The sequence below is a fragment of the Narcine bancroftii genome, chromosome 2 (assembly GCF_036971445.1).
Source record: "Narcine bancroftii isolate sNarBan1 chromosome 2, sNarBan1.hap1, whole genome shotgun sequence".
Taxonomy (NCBI): Eukaryota; Metazoa; Chordata; class Chondrichthyes; order Torpediniformes; family Narcinidae; genus Narcine; species Narcine bancroftii.
Genome location: NC_091470.1, coordinates 177,749,749 through 177,773,064, shown reverse-complemented (window position 1 = coordinate 177,773,064; position 23,316 = coordinate 177,749,749). Strand labels below are relative to the sequence as shown.

Genomic DNA, 23,316 nt, shown 5'->3' with positions numbered 1-23,316 from the left:
ATTCAAGCATCTGGCAGCCTCAAGTAACCAGCAATAAAAAAAATTGTGGTCAATAAATACTGGTAGGAAGAAAATACAGGTTTAAAATTGGCACACCTCGTCCATCACACAACACACAATCTCAAGCAATCAGAAAATTGACTTATCTGGCATTTACCAATCCCTATAGATGCTGGAGACCAGGGGTTTTATTATATTTAAAAACCATAATTTTATGATTCCTCAGTATTTAGCACAACACCATCTTGTTGAGAGGTTTTGTTACTAGAGGGCAAAATGTTGATAGGGACTCATTGTCTAATGCGGAAGTTATCTTTGGATGGCAAGAAGACACACATGATGCAGTCAATTGGACAGAAAGGTATGAGGTAATGCAATGGAATATAGAATAAATGGTGTGGTGTTAGAAGGAGAAACACAGACCCTTCCTCAAAGTCTAAACAAAAAACAGACAGGCACCTGAATTCAAGAGAGAGGAATGCAGACCAACAGACAAAAGGTGATAAGAGGAAAGGTGAGAATTGATTATGACAGAGGGAAAAGGGAAGACAGTCAGAGATGGGGGAAAGGTGACAGGGGAAGAAGGGGAGGAGGGGGGTTAATGGAAACCAGAGAAGTCGATGTTAATGCCATATGGATGGAGGGCGCCCAGAAGGAAGATGAGATGTTCCTCCAATTTGTGGGTGGTCTCAGTCTGGCAGTGTTTGAGGCCACAGTCACACACATCGATGAGGGAATGGGGGGGGAGGGGAAATGAAATGGGTGGCCATTGGGAGATCCACGCTAAGGGAGAACATGTTCACTAATCCCCAAAGACAGTCGGCTATTTTAGAAAGGTGCTTCAATAGGCATAAAAGATTATTTCTTTTATTGGCCATGGCCTGAAATACAAGAGCAGGAAAGTTCTGCCAGGTCTTCACGCAAGATGTTGGAAGGCTGTGATGGCAGAGAGAGAGGTGCTGTCAGAAGAAAGGCCAATTACAGCTGCATCAAATGATTGGATAAACAAAGTTGTTTCATTTGGAACAGGTCAACGAGAGACTGAACTGAGGGGTATAAAATCCACAAGAGCCCTAGGTAAACATAAAGGATGTAATTTCCCCAGAGCACAGAGTTCAAAAATCAGGGGAGCAGAGGTTTAAAGTCCTCGATGAATTAGGAGAGATTCAGAATACTCTGCCTTCCCACAAGGGATGGTAGGGTCTGGAGCTCGCTGCAGAGAAAGGTTTGTAAAGTACTTGCATGTGGTACTTGAACAGTCACAACCTCTGGGGCTACAGACTCTGCTCAAAGAGGAATTTGATTGGATGACTTTTCAACAGGTTCATCTGGCTGAAAGTACTTTGAATTTTCCATGAAAACATTTTTACATCCAACTGTAAAAGCCTATGTGATTTACTGTGGTTGCCGAAAAATTGCATTTAATTTTGAAAGAATTGAAAATAAAAAAAGCTGGCATTGGTAAAATTGTCCTTGGATCTGTCAGAATATCCAATGATCTGTCAAGTTTATTGTCATCCGATTGTACAAGTACAACTTGACAAAACAGCGTTCTCCAGTCCTCAGTGCAAAACACGAAGACACACGAACAGACAAATAGGGGGAAAGTATTTTAGCCATAAAATTAAATAAATAATGTTAAATAAATTGTGTTTTGTGCAAACAAGAGTCTTGGACGATTACTGTGAGCTGTTCCTTCCGTCGTTTATCGTCCTAACTGCCCGTGGGAAGAAGCTCTCAATCCTGTATCTCTTCAACAATCTTTTTAAGAAACAAAACCTTCAGCTTTGACTGGTTGAGCCCATTTGTAATTCCAATCCATACCATCGCTGGAACCTTGTGAGTTACTCAGTGTTTCAAAACATTCATACTCTCATTCAAGATCGTACACTATCCATCCCCTGAGAATAACCAGGACATTGAAAAATAATGCAGCCTTGCTTGTGACACCCAACCCTGAGATTGAATTGAAATTATACATCTGCATGTATTTGCAAATATGCAAAAATGGCACGTCGTTAGAAAGTGGCAACTCCCAACGTGGTTCCAGGCTTGGACAGAAACCTGTCTCAGTTTCCAGCCCACCAGCCATTGAGTTTCGCTAATGTCCGTAAGATCCCATGAACTCTACATATTTTTCACATCCTGGCCAGCTGCATCACAGTGTGGGGTACAGTTGCTACAGACAAATGGATCAGAGGTCAATCCACAGGAGCGAGAGGATCACTGGAGTCTCCTTTCCCCCCATCAACCGGGATCGTTGTCTGAAGAGGGCGCACAAAATTGTCGAGGACCCCTTCCACCCTGCACACAGCATCTTTCAGCTGCTCCCGTTGGGGAAGAGATCCAGGAGGATCAGAGCCAGCCCCGCCAGGCTGAGGAACAGCTTCTTCCCACGGGCAGTGAAGACGACCAACGGAACCACCCGCACTGACCCTCCGAGACTCTCCTATGAACTTTAAATCTAAAAGGTTAACTCTGTTTTTTTTCTCTCTCCATAGATTGTACCAGATATTTCTAGCATTCTCTTTTATTTCAGATTTTCAGCATCTTTTCCATCTCTTCTCATTCATCTCCCTCCATCTCCACTTCCTCACCCTCACCTGGTACCGCGCCATCTGTATCACTCTGTTTCTCTCAATCTCTCTCTAGCCCTGGAAGTGGCCCATCTGCAAGCCAGCACCCCAATGATGCACCAAAATCCTCACAACTCCTGGAGTTGGGTTTGTAGACACAATCATCTGTTCTGGGAGCGCTTTCGTCCGAGCAAGGTTATAAAACAATGTGGGACAAAATGAAATGCCTCTTAGAAAAATAATCCCAGGTTGATCAAGGACATCCAGCATGTTGTTTAGGGACATGTACAACTTCATAGAAGATGCAACAGAGAGAATTTGAAGGACATTGACAGTGGACTTTCCAATATAGAGGTTGGGATGGGCTCCAACTTGACCTTAAATTATTTCTGTCCAAAGGACCGGTGTGTCCTGCCATAACCATCGAGCAGTTACAAAGACTCAGTGCTTTGTGCAGTCGTCAAAGTCTAATGCTCTGCCAATATGAACTTCTCAATGTTTTTCTATAGATGGAGACTGGAATGAATGCCCACTTGATTCCAAATAAATTACAGTATATACTGTGTCATCGCCAAATTCTTTGGACCAATATTTTGGCTCAAATTTAGTGGCGGGAAGTGGGGTGGGATGGGTCGGATTTTACACGGGTCAAACTTTTGACTGTGGTAAGTACCTATGCTGTTCAAGGCGTTGGGAGCTTGGATGGTCAAGCAGTCGTGGCCAAAAAAGGGAGAAGACTTTGACATGGGTCATACGAAAACATGTGATATTATCAAGTCCTGAAACTCACCATCTGAGGGGAAAGGAAATAAATAGGTGAAGGGAAATTTCAGAAAAAAAGTGGGAACATTGAATTACAGTAAAACCTTGGTATCTGGAATTCAAGAAACCAGAAAAGTAATTGAGGAAAATAAATTTTAAAAATTAAAATAATTATGAATAAAATAATAGATTAAGAAATACGTGTTTAAAACTGTAAATGTTCTTTGTAGAAACACAAACTTTTGGTGAAGGTGGGGGAAAATATCCATCCAGCGGAGGGAGGGCCTTGGTCGGGCTTTGCTTGTAGCAGCTGTTCGAATAACATTGTGTGAAACAGCGATGGGGTCGCCCTGGTTGATGCCGCTTGCCATGGGGGTGACTCTTAAAGTGTTTCCTTATCTCTGCTTAGTAAGAGTTGCCCTGGTTAGAGGCTTGGGGGGGTTGGGGGGGCGGTAATTTTCTATAATGTTATTGTTCATCTTTCAGGCGGGGCTGTGGATATTGTCTACATGGACTTTACTAAGGTTTTTGACAAGGTCCTACATGGGAGGTGAGATAGGAAGGTTCAGACGCTAGGCATTCATGATGAAGTAATGAACTGGATTCGACAATGGCTGGAAGGGAGAAGCTAGAGAGTGGAGGTGGATGATGCTTATCAGACTGTAGGCCTGTGACAAGTGATGCCTCAGGGATCGGTGGTGGGACCATTGATGTTTGTCATCTAGATCAATGATCTGGATGATAATGTGGTAAATTGGATTAGCAAGTTTGCAGATGACACTAAGATTGGAGCCATTGTGGGCAGCAAAGAAAGTTTTTCAAAGTTTGGAGAGGGATTTTGACCAGCTGGAAAAATGTAGTGAAAAATGGCATATGGAATTTAATGAGACAAGTGTGAGGTGTTGCATTTTGGAAGGAGAAACCAAGAAAGGGCATACAAGGTAAATGGTCGGGCACTGAGGTGTGCGGTGGAAAAGAAGGATCTGGGAATACAAATACAACATTTCCTGAAAGTGGCGTCACAGGTGGATAGGGTTGCAAAGAGAGTTTTTGGCACATTGGCCTTCATAAATCAAACTATTGAGGACATGAGTTTGGATACTTTAGTAAAGTTGTATAAAACTTTAGTGAGGCCAAATTTGGAGTATCGTGTGCAGTTTTGGTCACTGAACTACAAGAAAGATAATTAATGACATAGAAAAAGGGCAGAGAAGATTTACTCGGATGTTGCCGGGCCTTCAGGAACTGAGTTACAGGGAAAAGTTAAACAGGTTGGGACTTTATTCCCTGGAGCGTAGAAAAATGAGGGGAGATTTGATCAAGGTATTTAAAATTATGAGGGGGACAGACAGAGTAAATGTAGGTCGGCTTTTTCCACTGAGAGTGGGTGAGATACAAACCAGAAGACATGGGTTAAGGGTGAAAGGGGAAAGGCTTAGGGGGATTATGAGGGGGAATTTTGTCACACAGAGTGGAGGGAATGTGGAATGAGCTGCCAGCTGAGGTGGTGAATGAGGGCTAAACTTTAACATTTAAGAAAAATTTAGACATGTACGTGGATGGGAAGGGGATGGACTGAATGCAGGTCATTGGGACTAGGCAAAAAAATGTTCAGCACAGACTAGAGAGCTGAAAGGCCTGTTTCGGTGCTATAATATTCTATGGTTTGATGCAGGATATTCTGTGCAGTGTTGAACAAAGATAGAATGGGATTCCAGGGGATATCCACCAAGGTGATTTAATCACAAGACCCTACACCAAATGATTTACATTCTCTGGACGTGATTCTACTGGAAAAGGTAGGATTGGTTCCCATGCCCAGTTACTGGTGGGAGATTGGTGGCCTGCTTTCCTGAACCATTATTGTGCTTTGGACAGTCACCCCAGCAGAAAGAAGATTATCAATTTGATTGACTGCAGTGGCTAGATTAGCACCTTCAAGATTATTTTGGCATGTAACAAAATAGAAAATGACACTAAATTTCTTTTAGTGTACAGAAAGGCAGACAAAGATTCACCATCAGCAGAAATTACCCAGTGCCACTTACAACCAAAGAACGGGAAGCAAAAGAGAAACTCAAGTCACTGAGCGTCCATGGATTTGCCTCCAGTGCTCGCACAGCGATAGAGTCCAGACTAAACCATCGGCACCTGAGCTCCAGGTCCAAACCTCTGTCATGATCGGGAACCCTTCAGCACCCTTGGTACCCCCTGGCATCCTAGTTCCGAGATCTGGTACCCCTTCAGCCAGTCTCTAACAGTCCATAGCCTGCTGCGAGTTCCTTGACTGCAGTTGGCCACAGCCTGCGTGGGTTCCTCATCTCACCAACAGCCCGTCTGTTGCCTGGGTAGTCTTCAGCCTCAGAGCCCATCACTGGTCTGCTGCCCCTGTCACTGTCCTCTGGCTCATCTCTTCTGATTCTCCTCAAATGGGGGGTTGGGGGGGGGGTTTCTCCCCATTTTCTGGTGCCCTGCACCAGTCCTCCGCTTCCCAGAGTCGGTAACCCCTCGAGGCCTCCGTCGAACACAGACGTCGCCATCTTGGGCCCAGACCCTGCGTTAGCAGGGTTTTAAAATAAAACCACTATTGGCTCCTTCAGCAGACTGTTTAAAGCCTGTACGGTGCTGTTGGCAGTTGGACCCAGTGAAGGAGCGCGGTGTCTCCTCTTCCCGCTCTCCACGGATCCACTCAGCAGCAGAGATGCCGTTAACCAATAGAAAGCAGAGAACTGGGATACAGTGGTGTTTTTCTGGATGGTAATCAGTGGTGAATGGGTTTTGGTGCTGGGCTCGCAACTGTTCACAATATACATAACAATCTGGAAGAGGGGACAGAGCGGAGTGCATTGAAGTTTGCTGATAACACTAAATTGAGTGGAAAAGTAAATTGTACAGAGGATACTGAGAGAGTCTGCAGAGAGATAGAAACATAGAACATTACAGCACAGAAACAGGCCCCTTTGGCACAAACTAGAATGGTCCTGTTTCTCTGGTGAAATGTTCTATGGTTCTATATAGACAGGTTAAGTGAGTAGGAAAGGGTCTGGCAGATGGAGTGTAATGTTGGTAAATGTGAGGGTATCCACTTTGGAAGGAAGGATGGAAGATCAGATTATTATTTAAATAGCAAGTGATTGCAGCCTGCGGCCGTGCGGAAGGACTTGGGAGGGCTTGTGCATGAATCACAAGAGGTGGGTTTGCAGGTGCAGCAGGTTATCAAGAAGGCAAATGGAACGTTGGGTATCGTTGCTGGAGGGATGGAATTTAGGAGCTGGGAGGTTCGGCTGCAACTGGACAAGGTCCTGGTGAAGTCACATCTGGAGAACTGTGTGTGGGTCTGGTCTCCTTACTTGAGGAAGGATGGACTGGCTTTGGAAGGGGTGCAGAGGAGGTTGATTCCAGAGATGAGGGGATTGGCCTACGAGGAGAGATGGAGTCATCTGTGACTGCACTCACTGGGATTTAGAAGAATGAGAGGGAATCTTATAGAAAATTATGAAAGGCATGGATAAGATAGAGGTGGGTAAGTTGTTCCCGTTGGTGGGGGAGACCAAAACTAGGGGATATCGGCTCAAGATTCAGGGGAGTAGATTTTGGACGGAGATGAGGAGGAACTGCTTTTCCCAGAGTATGGGGGGGGGGGGGGGGAGGAATTTGTGGAATTCGCTGCCTGTTGAAGCAGTGGAGATGACCTCAGTAAATATATTTAAGACAAGGTTGGGTAGATTTTTACATAGTCAGGGGAATTAAGGGATATGGGGAAAAGACAGGTGGGTGGAGACAAGCCTCATCAGATCAGCCATTATCTCATTGAATGGCCGAGAAGGGCTCGATGGGCCGGATGGCCGCCTCCTGCTCCTGTTTCTTATGTTTTTATGTCAGACCTTGATCAGGATGAAGGCAAAATTGAACACTGTGGGTTGAAGGTCCTGTGCTGTGATGTAATGTTCTATGATCGAGGCATCAAATGCTGTTCATTTCCAGCCTCTTATATGCACTGGAAACCATGGTGTTTATGAGATTCCCCAGCCAAGCACACCCGGAGCGGGGACAATGCCAATGGCTGTGAAGGTTTCTTGTCTGAGACAGTGGTTGGGCCAGTGCCCCACTATTTACCTATTGATGATGCCTTTAATCTGACTGTCCTTCTCCTCCTGCTGTCGGCGTAGACGGTTCTCACTTTCATCCAGGCGCGACTGGTATTCCCGTAGGATCTTCCCTGTCTGCTCCTCCTGTGACATCAACCGCCGCTCGTACTCTTCCAGCTTACGGTTGGACATTTGCAGCCGTTCCTTCAGGGAAAGAATTTCCTCCTCGTACTGGGTCTGTTGCCCCTGGGGAAATGGATTGCAGGGGGAATGGATTACACGTAACCCATTACACCAGAGTCACAGAGCCTGTCACCACCAACACAGCACAGAACCGAACCAGCAGTCAGAAAGAGAAATGGGTCAGTAATTCCACTGACAGTGCCCTTAAGGATGATTTCTCTCTCCATGGAGGCTGACTGACCTGCCGAGATCTAGACTTTTAATTTCTGTACTATGTGTGGGATGACTAGCTGAAAAACTTTCTCACTGCAGCTCAGCACATATCACACAAACCTTAAATTTAATTTGGACATATAGCACAGAAACAGGCCTCTCGGCCCACAAGCCCGTGCAGCCCAATTACATCCAATTAACCTCCAACCCCCGTACATTTTGAAGGGAGGGAGGAAACCAGAGCCCCTGGAAGAAGCCACTGGAGACATGGGGAGAATGTACAGACAGTGCGGGATTCAAACCCCAGTCACTGGCGCTGTAACAGCGTTGTGCTACCCACTCCACTAACCCTGCCGCCCCTTGAACCTGACCACTCCTGGCATTTCCCCTTGAACCTGACCACTCCTGGCATTCCCCCTTGAACCTGACCTCTGGCCTTTCCCCTTGAACCTGACCACTCCTGGCATTCCCCCTTGAACCTGACCACTCCTGGCATTCCCCCTTGAACCTGACCACTCCTGGCATTCCCCCTTGAACCTGACCCCTGGCCTTTCCCCTTGAACCTGACCCCTGGCCTTTCCCCTTGAACCTGACCCCTGGCCTTTCCCCTTGAACCTGACCCCTGGCCTTTCCCCTTGAACCTGACCCCTGGCCTTTCCCCTTGAACCTGACCCCTGGCCTTTCCCCTTGAACCTGACCCCTGGCCTTATCCCTTGAACCTGACCCCTGGCCTTTCCCCTTGAACCTGACCTCTGGCCTTTCCCCTTGAACCTGACCACTCCTGGCATTCCCCCTTGAACCTGACCACTCCTGGCATTCCCCCTTGAACCTGACCCCTGGCCTTTCCCCCTTGAACCTGACCCCTGGCCTTTCCCCTTGAACCTGACCCCTGGCCTTTCCCCTTGAACCTGACCCCTGGCCTTTCCCCTTGAACCTGACCCCTGGCCTTTCCCCTTGAACCTGACCCCTGGCCTTCCCCCTTGAACCTGACCACTCCTGGCATTCCCCCTTGAACCTGACCCCTGGCCTTTCCCCTTGAACCTGACCCCTGGCCTTTCCCCTTGAACCTGACCCCTGGCCTTTCCCCTTGAACCTGACCCCTGGCCTTTCCCCTTGAACCTGACCCCTGGCCTTTCCCCTTGAACCTGACCCCTGGCCTTTCCCCTTGAACCTGACCCCTGGCCTTTCCCCTTGAACCTGACCCCTGGCCTTATCCCTTGAACCTGACCCCTGGCCTTTCCCCTTGAACCTGACCTCTGGCCTTTCCCCTTGAACCTGACCCCTGGCCTTTCCCCTTGAACCTGACCCCTGGCCTTTCCCCTTGAACCTGACCCCTGGCCTTTCCCCTTGAACCTGACCCCTGGCCTTTCCCCTTGAACCTGACCCCTGGCCTTTCCCCTTGAACCTGACCCCTGGCCTTTCCCCTTGAACCTGACCCCTGGCCTTTCCCCTTGAACCTGACCCCTGGTCTTTCCCCTTGAACCTGACCCCTGGCCTTTCCCCTTGAACCTGACCACTCCTGGCATTCCCCCTTGAACCTGACTCCTGGCTTTTCCACTTGAACCTGACCCTTGGCCTTTCCCCTTGAACCTGACCCTGGCCTTTCCCCTTGAACCTGACCCCTGGCCTTTCCCCTTGAACCTGACCCCTGGCCTTTCCCCTTGAACCTGACCCCTGGCCTTTCCCCTTGAACCTGACCCCTGGCCTTTCCCCTTGAACCTGACCCCTGGCATTTCCTGTGCTTTGGCAGATTTCCTGCATCTGTATTTTAGTCCTGCTTCAAATGCTCAGCATGGGACATGACTCGTATTGAAATGGGGATCCTTGAACAGCTATGGTCTCCAGACCAGCCAGCTCGCAGAACCATTGGTTGCTGCCAACCACACCCACAATTTGATGGGAGCTGCCGACTGTTCCATCTATGAACATGGATGTCCACGTCCATTGGAAGATAAAAGCCGTCTTCCAGAGGAAGGAGCTAAAATCATTGTCAACGTTTGCTCATTACCCCCACCCCCCTTCATCTCCCCCCCGACTTGACTCCCATTCACCAACTAATACTTTACCACCCACCTTCTCTATGTCAAATGGCCCCTTTGTCTCATTACCCGACTACCCACTGCTCTCCCCTCCCCCATCAAGTTGCCTTCCTCACTCAGTTAACCAGTATTGATTGCCTCCATCACCCTTTAATCGGTAAGCTTTCTCTCAGTTTTCTTTCTTTAGTTGACATTTATCCCCTCACATTGAAACACCCTGACTCACGGCTTCTACAAAACCCCCAAATGCCAATGGTGACCTCCCTTGGGGCTCTGGGCAGCCGTCTACAACACCATTGGGGAAAAAAGATGAATGGTTCAATGTGTGATGGGCCTTGGATGAACAGACTAACAACTTCCAGGCGCACGACCTGATCTGTTACACCCCCGAATGTCTTGCCCACACAGTTCCATTTTCACCTTGTCAAGCCTGCTCTCATCCATCGACTTTGAATATTCCCGCAGTTTGTACTCTTCCCGCTCCAGGTGCGAGCTCTCAATATCTGCAGAGAGGTGAGTCATGTTGGTCACCCAGGCGACGGTACGCTCTGAAGGGGTGACGGGGTGCAGCGTCGAGGGAGAATGGGAGGCCTGGTGGAGAGAATAGATAGCCATGAATAACATCAAACTGGAGCAAAATATTCCCATCAGGTATACTGGGCACCTTATATGAGAAAATACGAGCTGACGTTGGAGAGGGTTCAGAGAAGATTTACTAGAATGAGACCAGGAATGAAAGGGTTAGTATGTGAGGACTGATAGTCAGCTCTGGACTAGAGGGGAACCTCATAGAAATATTTCGAATGTTAAAAGGCCTGGACAGAGTAGATGTGGCCAGGATGTTTCCCATGGTCGGGGAGTCCAGGACAAGAGGGGACAACTTCAGGATAAAAGGGCATCAAATTTAAACAGGGATGTGGTATTTAAGGCAGGGATTTGATTAGTCAGGGCATCAAGGGTTATGGTGAGAAGGATGGGCAGTGGGGCTGAGTGGGAGGTGGATCAGCTCATGATTAGAATGGCGGGCTAGACTCGATGGGCCGACGTCTGCTCCCACATGCTGTGATTGGACACGAACAATACTAGTTTGGTATCTTCATTTGTCATCTGACCATAACTTCCCCTGATCCGGGGGAGTGATTAACAGTCAACCACATCGATCAGTCTGCAGATAGACCACTCCCTCTCTCTTGTGTAAACCAAATGAAAATATGTGCATAAACAAGAAATATTTCATAATTTTCGAGGCAAGTTTTATTTTTAATTCCAGATCTAATTTAATTTAAAATTTCCAACTGAGTTGATTTGAACTCAGGTTTCGTGATTAGCAGTCCAGAATTTCAGTTGCTGGTCCAGGAACTTAACCACTTCAGTCGGAACATATGGATATAAGTTCACAAGACACAGGAGCAGAAATAGGCTATTCAGCCCATCAAGTCTGCCCTACCATTCAATCATGAGCTGATCCATTTCTCTACTCAGCCCCATTGCCCAGCCTTCTCCCCATAACTTTGATGCCCTGGCTAATCAAAAACCCATCAATCCCTGCCTTAAATACATCCAATGACCCGGCCTCCATGGCTGCCTGTGGCAACAAATTTCATAGATTCATCACCCTCTGGCTGAAGAAATTCCTCCATGTCTCTGTTCTAAGTGGACTGCCCTTCAGTCAAGTTGTGCCCTCTAGTCCCCAAATCTCAACTATGGGAAACAACCATCTAAATGGACTAAGAATGTATATGCGGAAATTTCTAGCAGCTGACACGGTCACTGCAGAACCATGTGTGGTGGAAGGCTAGAAGTTAAAACATGAAAGTGGTTAAGGTGAAAGCACATCACAGGAGAAACTCATCAGATCAAACAGTGTCCTCTATAGAGTAAAGATAAAGATACAGAACAAACGTTTTGGGCTTGAGCCCTTCATCAAGGTACGAGCAAAATGTCGACAGGCATCCTAACATAAAGGTAAGGGAGAGAGGAGTTGTGGGGGGGGGGGAAGGAGCACGGTCCAAAAGGTAGGAGGTAAATAAGTGGATAAGGGAGCAAATGGGGGAACGGCTCTGTGAATGGAGAGGGAAGGGGGCAGAGAGCTGGAGGAAAGGAGGCAGAGGGATGGAGTGGGGAGGGGGAACGGGGAGTGGGCTAGCAGAAACTGGAGAAGTTGACATTAATGCCGTCTGGTTGGAGAAGGCCCAGATGGAAAATCAAGGTGTTGTTCCTCTGATTTACAGGTGGTTTTGGTGGGGACAGTACATGAGGCCACGAAGTGGACGCAAGACTGAAGTGCTTGGCCACTGGGAAGTCTCTGTCACTGGTGCTGACAGAGTGAAGGTGCTCAGCGAAGCGATCTCCCAGTCTACGTCCAGTCTCTCCGATGTAGAGAAAGCCACAAAGGGAGCACCAGTTGCAGAACATCTCTCCTGCGGATACACAGTGAAGTGTTGCTTCACTTGAAAGGCCTGTTTGGGGCTCCAGATCGTGGTGAGGGAGAAGGTGTGGGCACAAATGTGGCACCTTCTGCGGGCACAGGGGAAGATGACGGGGGTGGGGGCAATGCTGGGGAGGGATGAGTGCACAATGGAGTCATGGAGAGAGCAGTCCCTACATAAGGCAGAGAGGGGAGGAAAGGAGAAGATGTGCCTGATAATGTGGAGGCTGGTGGGGTGGTAGGTGAGGACAATGGAATCCTGTGTTTGTTGTGTCTGGGGCTAGGTAAGCGGGAATGGAGGAGATGCTAGATTTATTGGCAAGCACACTTTTGCTTTTCATACTTTACAGTGTTGTTAGCTCAGAAACGCTACAAATCCACAGGTGTCACGCACCAATTCATAATTCTTCTGTTAAATTTAAACGTGTATGACATCTGACACACTGTGAAAACAGAAAAGTCTGCAAATGCTGTGATTGTAGTAAAAACACAGGAGGTAGAGATATATTACTGATGATTCTGGCTGGAGCCCTTCCTCAAGGTATATGTAAAAAAAGGCAGGAGCTTGAATATTGGGACGTTGGGCTTCATTAGTCAGGGATTGAGTTCAGGAGTCGAGAGGTCATGTTGCAACGCTACACATCTCGGGTATTGTGTTCAGTTCTGGTCACCTCATTACAAGAAGGATGTGGAAGCTGTGGAGAGGGGGCAGAGGAGATTCACTATGAAATTGCCTGGATTGGGAAATGTATCTTACAAGGCAAGGATAGCAGAGCTGGGCCTTTTCTCTCTGGAGCAAAGAAGGATGAGAGGAGACTTAATAGAGGTCTACAAGATTCTGAGAGGTGGACAGGCAGAACATTTTTCCCAGGGCGGGAATAGCAAACACCAGAGGACATCTGTACAAAGTGGAGGGAAGGAAGTTAGGGGAGACGTCAGGAGTAAATTTTTTTTTTACTCAGAGAGCTTTGGGTGGTGTTGGAGGCTGGAACATTAGGGACGTTTAAGAGATTCTTAGACAGGCACATGGATGGAAGAGAAATAGAGGGTTACAGGGTAGGGAGGGGTTAGTGTTTTTGGGAGAAATATATGGGCCAGTATATCATTGAGGGCCGAAGGGCCTGTACGGCGCTGCAGTGTTCCATGTTCTAATTAAAAGGCTGGTGGAGGAGGAGTGCAGACCAACAAGCAAAAGGTGTTCATGGATGGGAGGCAGGAGAATTTCTCCAGCATGTCTTGTTTTTACATGACACATTGCGGATTCACGTAGGACTTGCAGATTGGGGCACCTGACACGCAGGGCAAGGCAGGAAACTTCCTGGAATTTACCCTGCTGCACGGAAGCAGGGTGAAGATTCCACGGCTTTCTGACAAACCACCAGATTGAAGAGCTGTCTCCTGACAGCACCAGCGATCTGGGTTCAAGCCGGACAGGCGTGAAGTCTGGATTTTCTCTCTGACAGATTCCCCCTGCGTGCTCCCACATCCCCCACATGCAGGTTGAGAGGATACATTCCCCTCTAATGTGGACAACTGGTGGAATTTCGGGGTTGGGGGAATTTGTTGGGAATAGATGTACAAAGATTGTTTCCCACAGTGGGAGAATCTAGAACAAGAGGGCACAACTTCAGGATTGAAGGGCATCCACTGAGAACAGAGATGTGGAGCCAATGGCTTCTACCAGCGTTTGTTCTCCCCTCCCTCAGCAAAGAATCAAACGTTGAGTCATATTCAATCGTGTTCCGCCAGTAATATCCACTCCACTTCCTCCTTCAATCCCCACCATCACAGAATCCATCTTTTAGCTAATTTCACTCATTCCACAAGATATAACAGCTCAAGTATATAATAGCAGGGATGTGATGTCGAGGTTTATAAGGTCCTGGGGAGACCTCACGTGGAGAAATGGGATCAGTTTTGGACTCCTCGTTTAAGAAAGGATGTGTTGACGTAGGAGAGGGTTCAGAGGAGGTTCGCAATGATAATTTCAGGAATGAAAGGGTTATCATATGGGGAGTGTTTGACACTGTTGGTCTGTACTCATTGGAATTTAGGAGAATAAGGGGGATCTCACTGATACATTTTGAATGTTGAAAGGTGTGAACAGAGTAGATGTAGAAAGGTTGTTTCCCACAGTGGGAGAGTATAAGACAAGAGGGAACAACTTCAGGATGGAAGGGTGTCCACTTAGAACAGAGATGCCGAGGAATTTCTTCAGCCAGAGGGTGGTAAATCTGTGGAATTTGTTGCCATGGGTGGTTGTGGAGGCCAGGTCATTGTATGTATTTATGGCGGAGATTGATGGGTTCTTGATTAGCCAGGGCATCAAAGGTTATGGGAAGAAGGCCGGGGAGTGGGGCTGAGTGGGAAAATGGATCAGCTCAGGATTAAATGGCAGGGCAGATTTGATGGGCTGAATGGCCTATTTCTGCTCCTATATCATATGGAATCTGAAGAAATGGGTAAGGCCAGGAATTAAACTCGGAGTAGTCGGTGGGTCAAGATTCTGTGCTGTACCCCTCTGACTCTGAGCTTGGTCAAAGGGTCACTGAACCACATCCTGAGAGAAACCACTGTGGTCTCCTAGATTCATGTCCGGCACCTGGGAAGTGTGGAGGTGACAATGACACAGCTAAATAACTAAATAGGCAATGATGAAGACACCCAGCTGGTCAGTGTCCTTTACACAGCAGAGATAAGGATACAGAACCAACGTTTCAGGCTTGGCGGAGGGGGAGGAGCACAGTCCCACAGACAGGGAGGTAACAGGTGGATAAGGGAGGGGGGGGGGAGGAAAATGGGCCTGTGAATGTATCTGGGTGGTCATAGAACTTGAGAGCAATAAGGATTTCGGATGGGCAGCAGTGAGCTCAGGCCCACAAAGGTGAGGAAACTGGAGCCCCTTGGGGAAAACCCACGCAGACAGGGGAGAACATACAAACTCCTCACAGACAGCACTGGATTTGAGCCCAGGTCACTGGTGCTGTAACAGCGTCGCACTAACTGGTGACTTGTGATTTCTTTTTGCAATAAATCTCTGGGACGCGGCCCTCAATATACAAATTTATGGGTGACTCTATTGCAAAGAATGCGATGTACCACATTATACCATGCATTTACTTCACACCTTTGTTTCACAAAACATTTTACCAGAAATACATCCCTTTAGTAAACCGAACTTGTGCATTTCTGCATAGATGGAAGTTAGTATCGGTTCCTCAGGAGAAAACCAGCAGCTTAGGCAATGTTGCAGGAGAAGGGAACAGGTAATATTTCTGATGCATGACTCCTTGTTAGAACTGCAGATGACACTAAGATTGGAGGTGTTGTGGACAGCGAGGAAGGTCAGTGGGACGACGCACAATTCAGTACAGACTAGAAGGGCCAAAAGGCCAGTTTCCTGTACTGTAATGGTCCATGGTTCTGTGGGGAAGAGAGTAAAACTGGCTCATCTTCATGGTGAAATATAAACCGCAGATGCTGCCTTATGGGATGCGGGTCCTGTTTTTATTTCCCGGTGTCTGCAGCTTTTCTGACCACCTGGAAACCTACCTGTTTGGTGATGGCAGATTTCGGAGCTGGGGCGTCGGTTTTGGCCATGATTGACTGTTGCCGCACCTTGGGAGCATGGGCAGGCTCAGCGGGCGACTGCAGTAGGTTGGCACTTGGTGGCCGGGGTCGCTGGGCAGCACTGACCGTTAGCTGCTGGGTCTTTCCCCGCACGAGCGGTGGAGGGGGAGGCGGGGGCTGGTCTATCCTCCTCTGGGGGCCGATGTTGGTCGGGGGTGTTGACAGCATGTGCTGGAGGTTGTCAGTGAGCGAGAGCTGCCGGCGGCTGAACTCGCTGTTCTGGCGGGCGAACTCATCGCTGTAACTGTGGCTGTGGAAGATCTGCTTGTTGGCCGACAGGTCCTCACTTTTGCTGTAGCCGTGATAGCCGAGGAGCCCCACGCCAGGCTCAGCGGGAGTCCTTAGTGAGGCTGGCCCATCCGAGGTCATATTGAACAGGGGGTTCTGAAAGGACAGGGGGACACGCAGTTGGCCGTGCAGGCCATCCGTCGTGATGCCCATTTGGCCGAGTCGCAGGCCTCCGGACACACTTGAGCCACTGCCCTGAGAGAGCCGGCTTGGTCTGAGGCCCACCGTCGTTCCGATCGATGCCTGGCTGCTGTTTAACATGTCCCCCACGGTCTGGAGGTTGCTAACGCTGTTCATGCTCCTGCTCTCCTGAAGATCCATCATGGAGATACTCTTGTTGGTGGTCATCATTTTGGGGTCGGGTTCGGTGATGTCCGAGCTGCTCGTGCAGTATGCAGGTGAGGAGCGTGCCAGCGGGGGCCTCGTCACATAGAAGACATCCTTCCCCTTCTCCTTGGTGGGAGACGGCAGCCTGGTCATGTCGATGGAGCTGTGGATAGACAGAGAACGGCAAGTCGAAAGTGAGTAAAGCAACGCTGGAGAAACTCACCAGGTCAAACAGCGAACATTAAACTTCATGGAGCAAAGTTAAAGATACAGAACCAACGTTTTGGGCCTTGAGCCCTTCATCAAGGGAGGACCAAAACATTGGCAGGAACCCAAACAAAATGGTGGGGAAGGGGCAGGGTCCCACGGGAAGTGGGCAATCGGTGGATGAGGGAGGAAGGACACAGCAGCAAACAGGGGCGGGGGGATGACTCTGTGAATGGAGAGGGAAGGGGGTGGAGAGTTGGAGGGAAGGAGACAGAGGGATGGGGAAGAGAGGGAGAACGGGGACTGTTGTTCCTCTAATTTGCAGGTGGCCTTGGGTTGACAGTGCATGAGGCCACGGACAAACATGTCAGTGTCAGAGTGGGGCACGGAATTGGTGGTTGGCCACTGGGAGATCCCCATCACTGATGCAGGCAGAGTGAAGGTGTTCAGCGAAGTGACCTCCCAGTCTGTGCCCAGTCTCTCCGACATAGAGGAGGCCACAATGGTAGCTCTAGGTGCCCAGTCTCTCCGACGTAGAGGAGGCCACAATGAGAGCACCGGGTACCCAGTCTCTCCGACGTAGAAAAGGCCACAACAGGACCACCGGGTGCAACAGATGCAGTTTTGTTGCTTCATTTGGAAAACAGTTTGGGCCTTGAATGGTGGTGAGGGAGTGGAGTGGGAGTGGTCGAATGGTGGCGAGGGAGTGGTGGTGAGGGAGTGGTCAAATGGTGGTGACGGAGTGATGGTGAGGGAGTGGTCGAATGGTGGTGAGGGAGTGGTGGTGAGGGAGTGGTCAAATGGTGGTGACGGAGTGATGGTGAGGGAGTGGTCGAATGGTGGTGAGGGAGTGGTGGTGAGGGAGTGGTGGTGAGGGAGTGGTGGTGAGGGAGTGGTGGTGAGGGAGTGGTGGTGAGGGAGTGGTGGTGAGGGAGTGGTGGTGAGGGAGTGGTGGTGAGGGAGTGGTTGAATGGTGGTGAGGGGGTGGTGGTGAGGGAGTGGTGGTGAGGGAGTGGTGGTGAGGGAGTGGTGGGGTGGGAGTGGTGGGGTGGGAGTGGTGGGGTGGGAGTGGGGGGGGTGAGGGAGTGGGGTGGGTGAGGGAGTGGGGGGGGTGAGGGAGTGGGGGGGTGAGGGAGTGGGGGGGTGAGGGAGTGGGGGGGTGAGGGAGTGGGGGGGTGAGGGAGTGGGGGGTGAGGGAGTGGGGGGTGAGGGAGTGGGGGGGTGAGGGAGTGGGGGGGTGAGGGAGTGGGGGGGTGAGGGAGTGGGGGGGTGAGGGAGTGGGGGGGTGAGGGAGTGAGGGAGTGGGGGGTGAGGGATGAGTGACACACGGAGAACAGTCCCTCTGAGGAGAGGGGAGAAGCGGGGAAGATGTCTCCAGTAGGTGGGATCTTGTTGTTGGTGGTGAAAATTACAGAGGGTAATGTGTTGGATGAGGAGGCTGGAGGTTTGGTAGGTGAGGACCAGGGGAATTCTGTCCTTGTGTCTGGAGGAAGAGGGAGCCAGGGCAGATGAATGGGAAATAGAGGGAGGAGATGCAGGTGAGGTCTGAGTTGATGGTGGTGGAGGGAAAGCCACATTTTGGAAGGTGGAAGATATTTCGGATGATCCGGGCTGGAAAAGGTCATCTTGGGAACAGATATGATGGAGTCTTGTGTTCAGAGAAATGGGAGGTTACATCATTGACCTCCACCTGCTTTGACAAGGAAGGTTCTTTCCTGCAGTGGTACATCCAGAATTAGGAGCTACTGTGTGGAAAATAAAGAGTGGGGATTCCAGGACTGAGATGAGAAGAAATTTCTTCAACTTGTATCTTTGAAATTCTCATCCAAGGCCTTGAGGATGCTCAGTTATCAAGATTTGGATACTAAGGCAATCTTGGCATTTAAGATGTGCAAGTGATGAGGTCAGAGGTCAGTCGTAACTGGCTTTTGAAGCAGGCAAAGGGGACTCCAGGCCTGAGCCCTTCAAGTAGAAACATCGCCCGCCAGTTCCTGCACAACCTGCTGAGCTTCCTCACCTCGTTTGTGGTCCTCACTAGAAGTATTTGCCTGCAGCAGTATTTCTGCGGCAGTGTAAACTTTGCCTGACCTGGGTCGGGGGGTATGATAGAGCGGAGTATACAGTTTGATGGACTGCCCAGGGAAGGTTTGAGTAAGAGTATCTATCACTTCTGAATCACCTGTTCAGATCTTTAACTGTGTACTTCTGAAGGTCAGACGAGACACCACGGTTGATGCTGGGTCCAGAGGTGTAGCGTTCCGCGATGTGGCTGGACTGCCTTTGTACATGGGATGGGTTCCGGAGTGCACCACTGATGTCATTGAGGAGGCGAGGGAGGGGACCCAGTTTCAGCACAGCTTCCTGCAATACACAGGAAGGACGACTTCAGCAACAAGGGGGGGAACATACAATTAATACAATGAGTTCAGGACACTCAGTGACTCAGGGGAGACTCTCTTTCTCCTCTTGTTAGGGGCGCCAGCCAATACTCATGGCAACTCTTGTTTTGCTGTACGGCATGCAAAAGTTGAACCGTAGAATATTACAACACAGAAACAGGCCCTTCTGCCCTTCTAGTCTGTGCCAAACCATTTTCTTTGCCTCATCCCACTGACCTGCACTCAGTCCATAGCCCTCCATCCCCCTCCCACCCATGTACTTATCCAAATTCCTCTGAAATGTTAAAATTGAGCCCACATTCACCACCTCAGCTCGTTCCACATTCCCACCCTTCTCTGTGTGAAGAAGTTGCCCCTCAACTTCTCTCCTTTCACCCTGAACCCCACATGTCTATTGTGAATATTAAATTTCTCTGTATTATTATGTGACAGTAAAAGGAAGCTTGAGCCCTGTTCTCCAGTTGCCCCCACACAATCCACAGTGATGGAGAACTGGAATGGAGAATCCCAATGAACTTATCACCTCCTGTTCCCATTGCAGATACAAACCCAGTTAACGTCACATTCCTCTGCAAAGGCCAATTAATCATTCCACACCCAGATCAGGTGTTCACCAACATCCCTGGTGCGTACAAGACTGCACCTTGCCCCACCTTGGTTATTAGATCACATATCTGTCTTCCTAACCCCAGCATACAGACTGGTGGCAAAGCAAACTAGGTCAGTTCGCAGGGAGATAAGGACATGGCCGGGGGGGGTGTGTTGTTAATGGTCATGTAAACAGAGGAGTGCATGAGCTCAGAGACCAACTACATCAACAAGTGCACTGAGGAGGTCACTGAGATCAAATGCTTCACAACCAGGGCTAACCAGGAACCATGGTTGGATCCAGAGGTCCAGGCCCTGCTCAGAGCTCATGATGCTGCCTTCCGGACAGGGGATAGGATGGCACTATGATCAGACTGGGCTGAACTCTCCCGTGCAGTCTGGAGGGCAAAGTGAAGTATGCACAGAAGATCCACAGACAGCTCAGCGATATGTGACAAGGGATGAAGACTATTACGGATCACAATTCAACCTTGCGAACAGCCATCAGGCTCCTGTGTGAGCCCCACATGGGAGCTCTCACACTGCCCTTGCTTAGCGCTAATTAATCTTCCTTTCATTCTAACTTTATCTTCTTCCCCTGGCTCTCCATCCCGAAGGATGGTGATGGATCCTCTCAGTCAGTTTGTGGGGTTTGATAAGGGTCAGAAAGGAGCAGTGTGTGCATGAAAGGATTTAGGTGAGAAGGGGTTGCCCTGGTCCAGACCCATCCTCTCGACATCCCCTCCCGAATCCAGTGGCATGGTGAGGTCCAAGACACCTAAGTGAAGTTCTGTTGCAGTGAATGGCCAGACCAAGCTTTGATGCAAGGGATGCCCTTTCTGCACTTCACGGCACGTATTTCCTTGTCAGCCACTGACCCTTAAAGAGGGTTTGTCCACCCTTTGACAGGCTTTGTTTTTCATCCTGCAGGGTGTCCAGCCACCCTCTGCACCAGGCAAGCCTGGTGGGGGAACAGGTTTAGTTGCCGACCACTTGACCATGCGATAGGTAGTACTGGGTGACATGGTACCAGTAGCACTCCAACAAGTGTCCTGACTTTATTTGCTGATGGCAAATCGTTATCTGCCTAAATGATATTTCATGCAAGATCTATGGAATGCTGGGATTCATTAATAGGGGGACTGAGTTCAGGAGTTGAGAGGTCATGGTGCAACTCTACAAATCTCTGGTGAGACCACACTTTTGTGTTCAGGTCTGGTCACCTCATTCAGGAAGGATGTGGAAGCTGTGGAGAGGGGGCAGAGGAGATTCACCAGGATGTTGCCTGGATTGGAAATGTCTTATGAGGGAAGGTTAGCAGAGCTGGGACTTTTCTCTTTGGAGCGTAGAAGGATGAGAGGAGACTTAATAGAGGTCTATAGATTCTGAGAGGCGTAGATAATTGTCAGCCAGGCTTTTTCCCAGGGCAGGAATGGCAAACACCAGAGGACGTCTGTACAGAGTGAAGGGAGGGAAGTTTAGGGGAGACGTCAGGGGTAAGTTTTTTTTTCCAGAGAGTTGTGGGGGCCTGGAATGCCTTACCAGGCTGGAACATTAGGGGCCTTTAAAAGTCTCTTGGACAGGCACATGGATGAAAGAAGAGGGTTACAGGGTAGGAAAAGTCTAGTATTTTTTGGTGGGAATATATAGGTCAGCACAACATCGAGGGCCAAATGGTCTGTACTGCGTTGCCGTGCTCTATGTTCTATCACATTCTCTGTTTTATGACATGACAATAAAAGTATGTTGAATGTTAAGCCTCACCTTGCTTAGCTGAGGCAATACCTCCCACAGGAGGGAGTGGAGGGTGGAGAGCTCTCGGCCCAGGTCTATGTAGCCTTCGAAGCTGGCTGCGTTAGTCACTGTGTCTGGATTGGAAATCTCCAGCAGGAACTGCTGCATGCTCCCCCACTCCAGTTCCAGAAACTCGTTCATGAATGACATGTAGTCCTCCTTGCTACCAAACCTGAAGGCAAGAGATGGGAGAATCCAGCGCAATAATCAAACAAGTTCACCGAGTGAAATGTGAACATTGGCAGACACCGTGGTTGAACGAGGAATGCTCACCAGCGCATATACTTTGTGAGGAGTTCCGGCACGTCAGCCAAGATAAACAAAAACTTCTACAGGAGAGCATTCTGGCTGTTTGCCTCACTGCCTGATAGAGAGGTGCCAACGCTCAGGACAGGAAATGATCTCCAGAGGGTTGTTAACTCGGCCTGCGACATCACAGGCACCAGACTTCATCAATGTGAGGCAGTGTCTTAAAAAAGCAGCCTCTATCCTTAAAGACCCTGATCCAGGCCAGGCCCTCTTCACTCTGCTACCATCAGGGAAAAGGTACAGAAGCCTGAAGACAAGTCCCCAGCAGCACCAAAGACAGCTTCTTCCCCTCTGTCAGCAGATTCCTGAACAGCTAACGAACCACAAACACGGCCTTACTTTGACTTTTTTTTAATTAATTTTGTCAGGTGGTTTATATAAATGTTTGCTCTGTGATTCTTCTGCAAAGCAACGAACTTCATGACATATTAATGATAATAAATTCTGATTCTGAAGTTAGAACGCACAATGCTGGAGAAACTCAGCTGGTCAAAGAAATGTTTCGTTATCTTTGCTATATCAAGTACACTGTATGACCTGCTGAGTTTCTCCAGTGCTGTGCTTTACTTCGGATAATTTCCGATTTGTATCCCCAACAAATGAAAAATAACCAACATCTGTGAGAATAGGTGTAGAATAACACAGATTGACTAACCACCACAAATATGCTTTTATCACAAATATTTACATATCAATACTCATTCTGCCATGACTAACTGACACTGAATCCTGCATAACATGAGTCATGAGTACAGCGGAGCGCACTGTGTTTTTGAAGCTATGTGGCTGTTCTCTTCAGAGAATGATTGTTAAGAGTGTTCTCGAGATAGATACAAAAAAACAAATAGAATGAAATTACATGCAGCGTCACAAACTTGCCAGCAGAGGTCACCGATATAGAGCCTGAATAAATGAATGAGTGTGTATTATTCCAGAATCAGGTTTAGTGTCGAGGTTTATAAGGTCCTGGGGAGACCTCACGTGGAGAATTGGGATCAGTTTTGGACTCCTCGTTTAAGAAAGGATGTGCTGACGTAGGAGAGGGTTCAGAGGAGGTTCACAATGATAATTTCAGGAATGAAAGGGTTATCATATGGGGAGTGTTTGACACTGTTGGTCTGTACTCATTGGAATTTAGGAGAATAAGGGGGATCTCATTGATACATTTTGAATGTTGAAAGGTGTGGACAGAGTAGATGTAGAAAGGTTGTTTCCCACAGTGGGAGAGTATAAGACAAGAGGGAACAACTTCAGGATGGAAGGGTGTCCACTTAGAACAGAGATGCCGAGGAATTTCTTCAGCCAGAGGGTGGTAAATCTGTGGAATTTGTTGCCACAGGCAGTTGTGGAGGCTGGGTCATTGGCATTGATGGGATCTTGATTAGCCAGGGCATCAAAGGTGATGGGGAGAAGGCCGGGGAGTGGGGCTGAGTGGGGAAATGGATCAGCTCATGATTGAATGGGCTGAATTGCAGATTTGATGGG

General features: G+C 48.8%; 1 protein-coding gene across 16 annotated transcripts in view; it reads right to left on the bottom strand.

Annotated features, from left to right (window-relative positions):
- Window positions 1-23,316, bottom strand: part of LOC138754646 (ras/Rap GTPase-activating protein SynGAP-like) — a 469,786-nt gene that overhangs the window by 295,536 nt on the left and 150,934 nt on the right. For 10 of the 16 annotated variants that reach the window (XM_069919215.1, XM_069919204.1, XM_069919206.1 and 7 more), the window contains 5 exons: window positions 21,493-21,694; window positions 18,921-19,102; window positions 15,842-16,697; window positions 10,282-10,452; window positions 7,455-7,672 (listed from right to left, as the gene is read on the bottom strand). In XM_069919215.1, the coding sequence (XP_069775316.1) occupies window positions 7,455-7,672; window positions 10,282-10,452; window positions 15,842-16,697; window positions 18,921-19,102; window positions 21,493-21,694 (1,629 nt within the window). The remainder of the gene's footprint in view (window positions 1-7,454; window positions 7,673-10,281; window positions 10,453-15,841; window positions 16,698-18,920; window positions 19,103-21,492; window positions 21,695-23,316) is intronic. The other 6 variants (XM_069919213.1, XM_069919211.1, XM_069919212.1 and 3 more) reach the window with 2 other exon arrangements.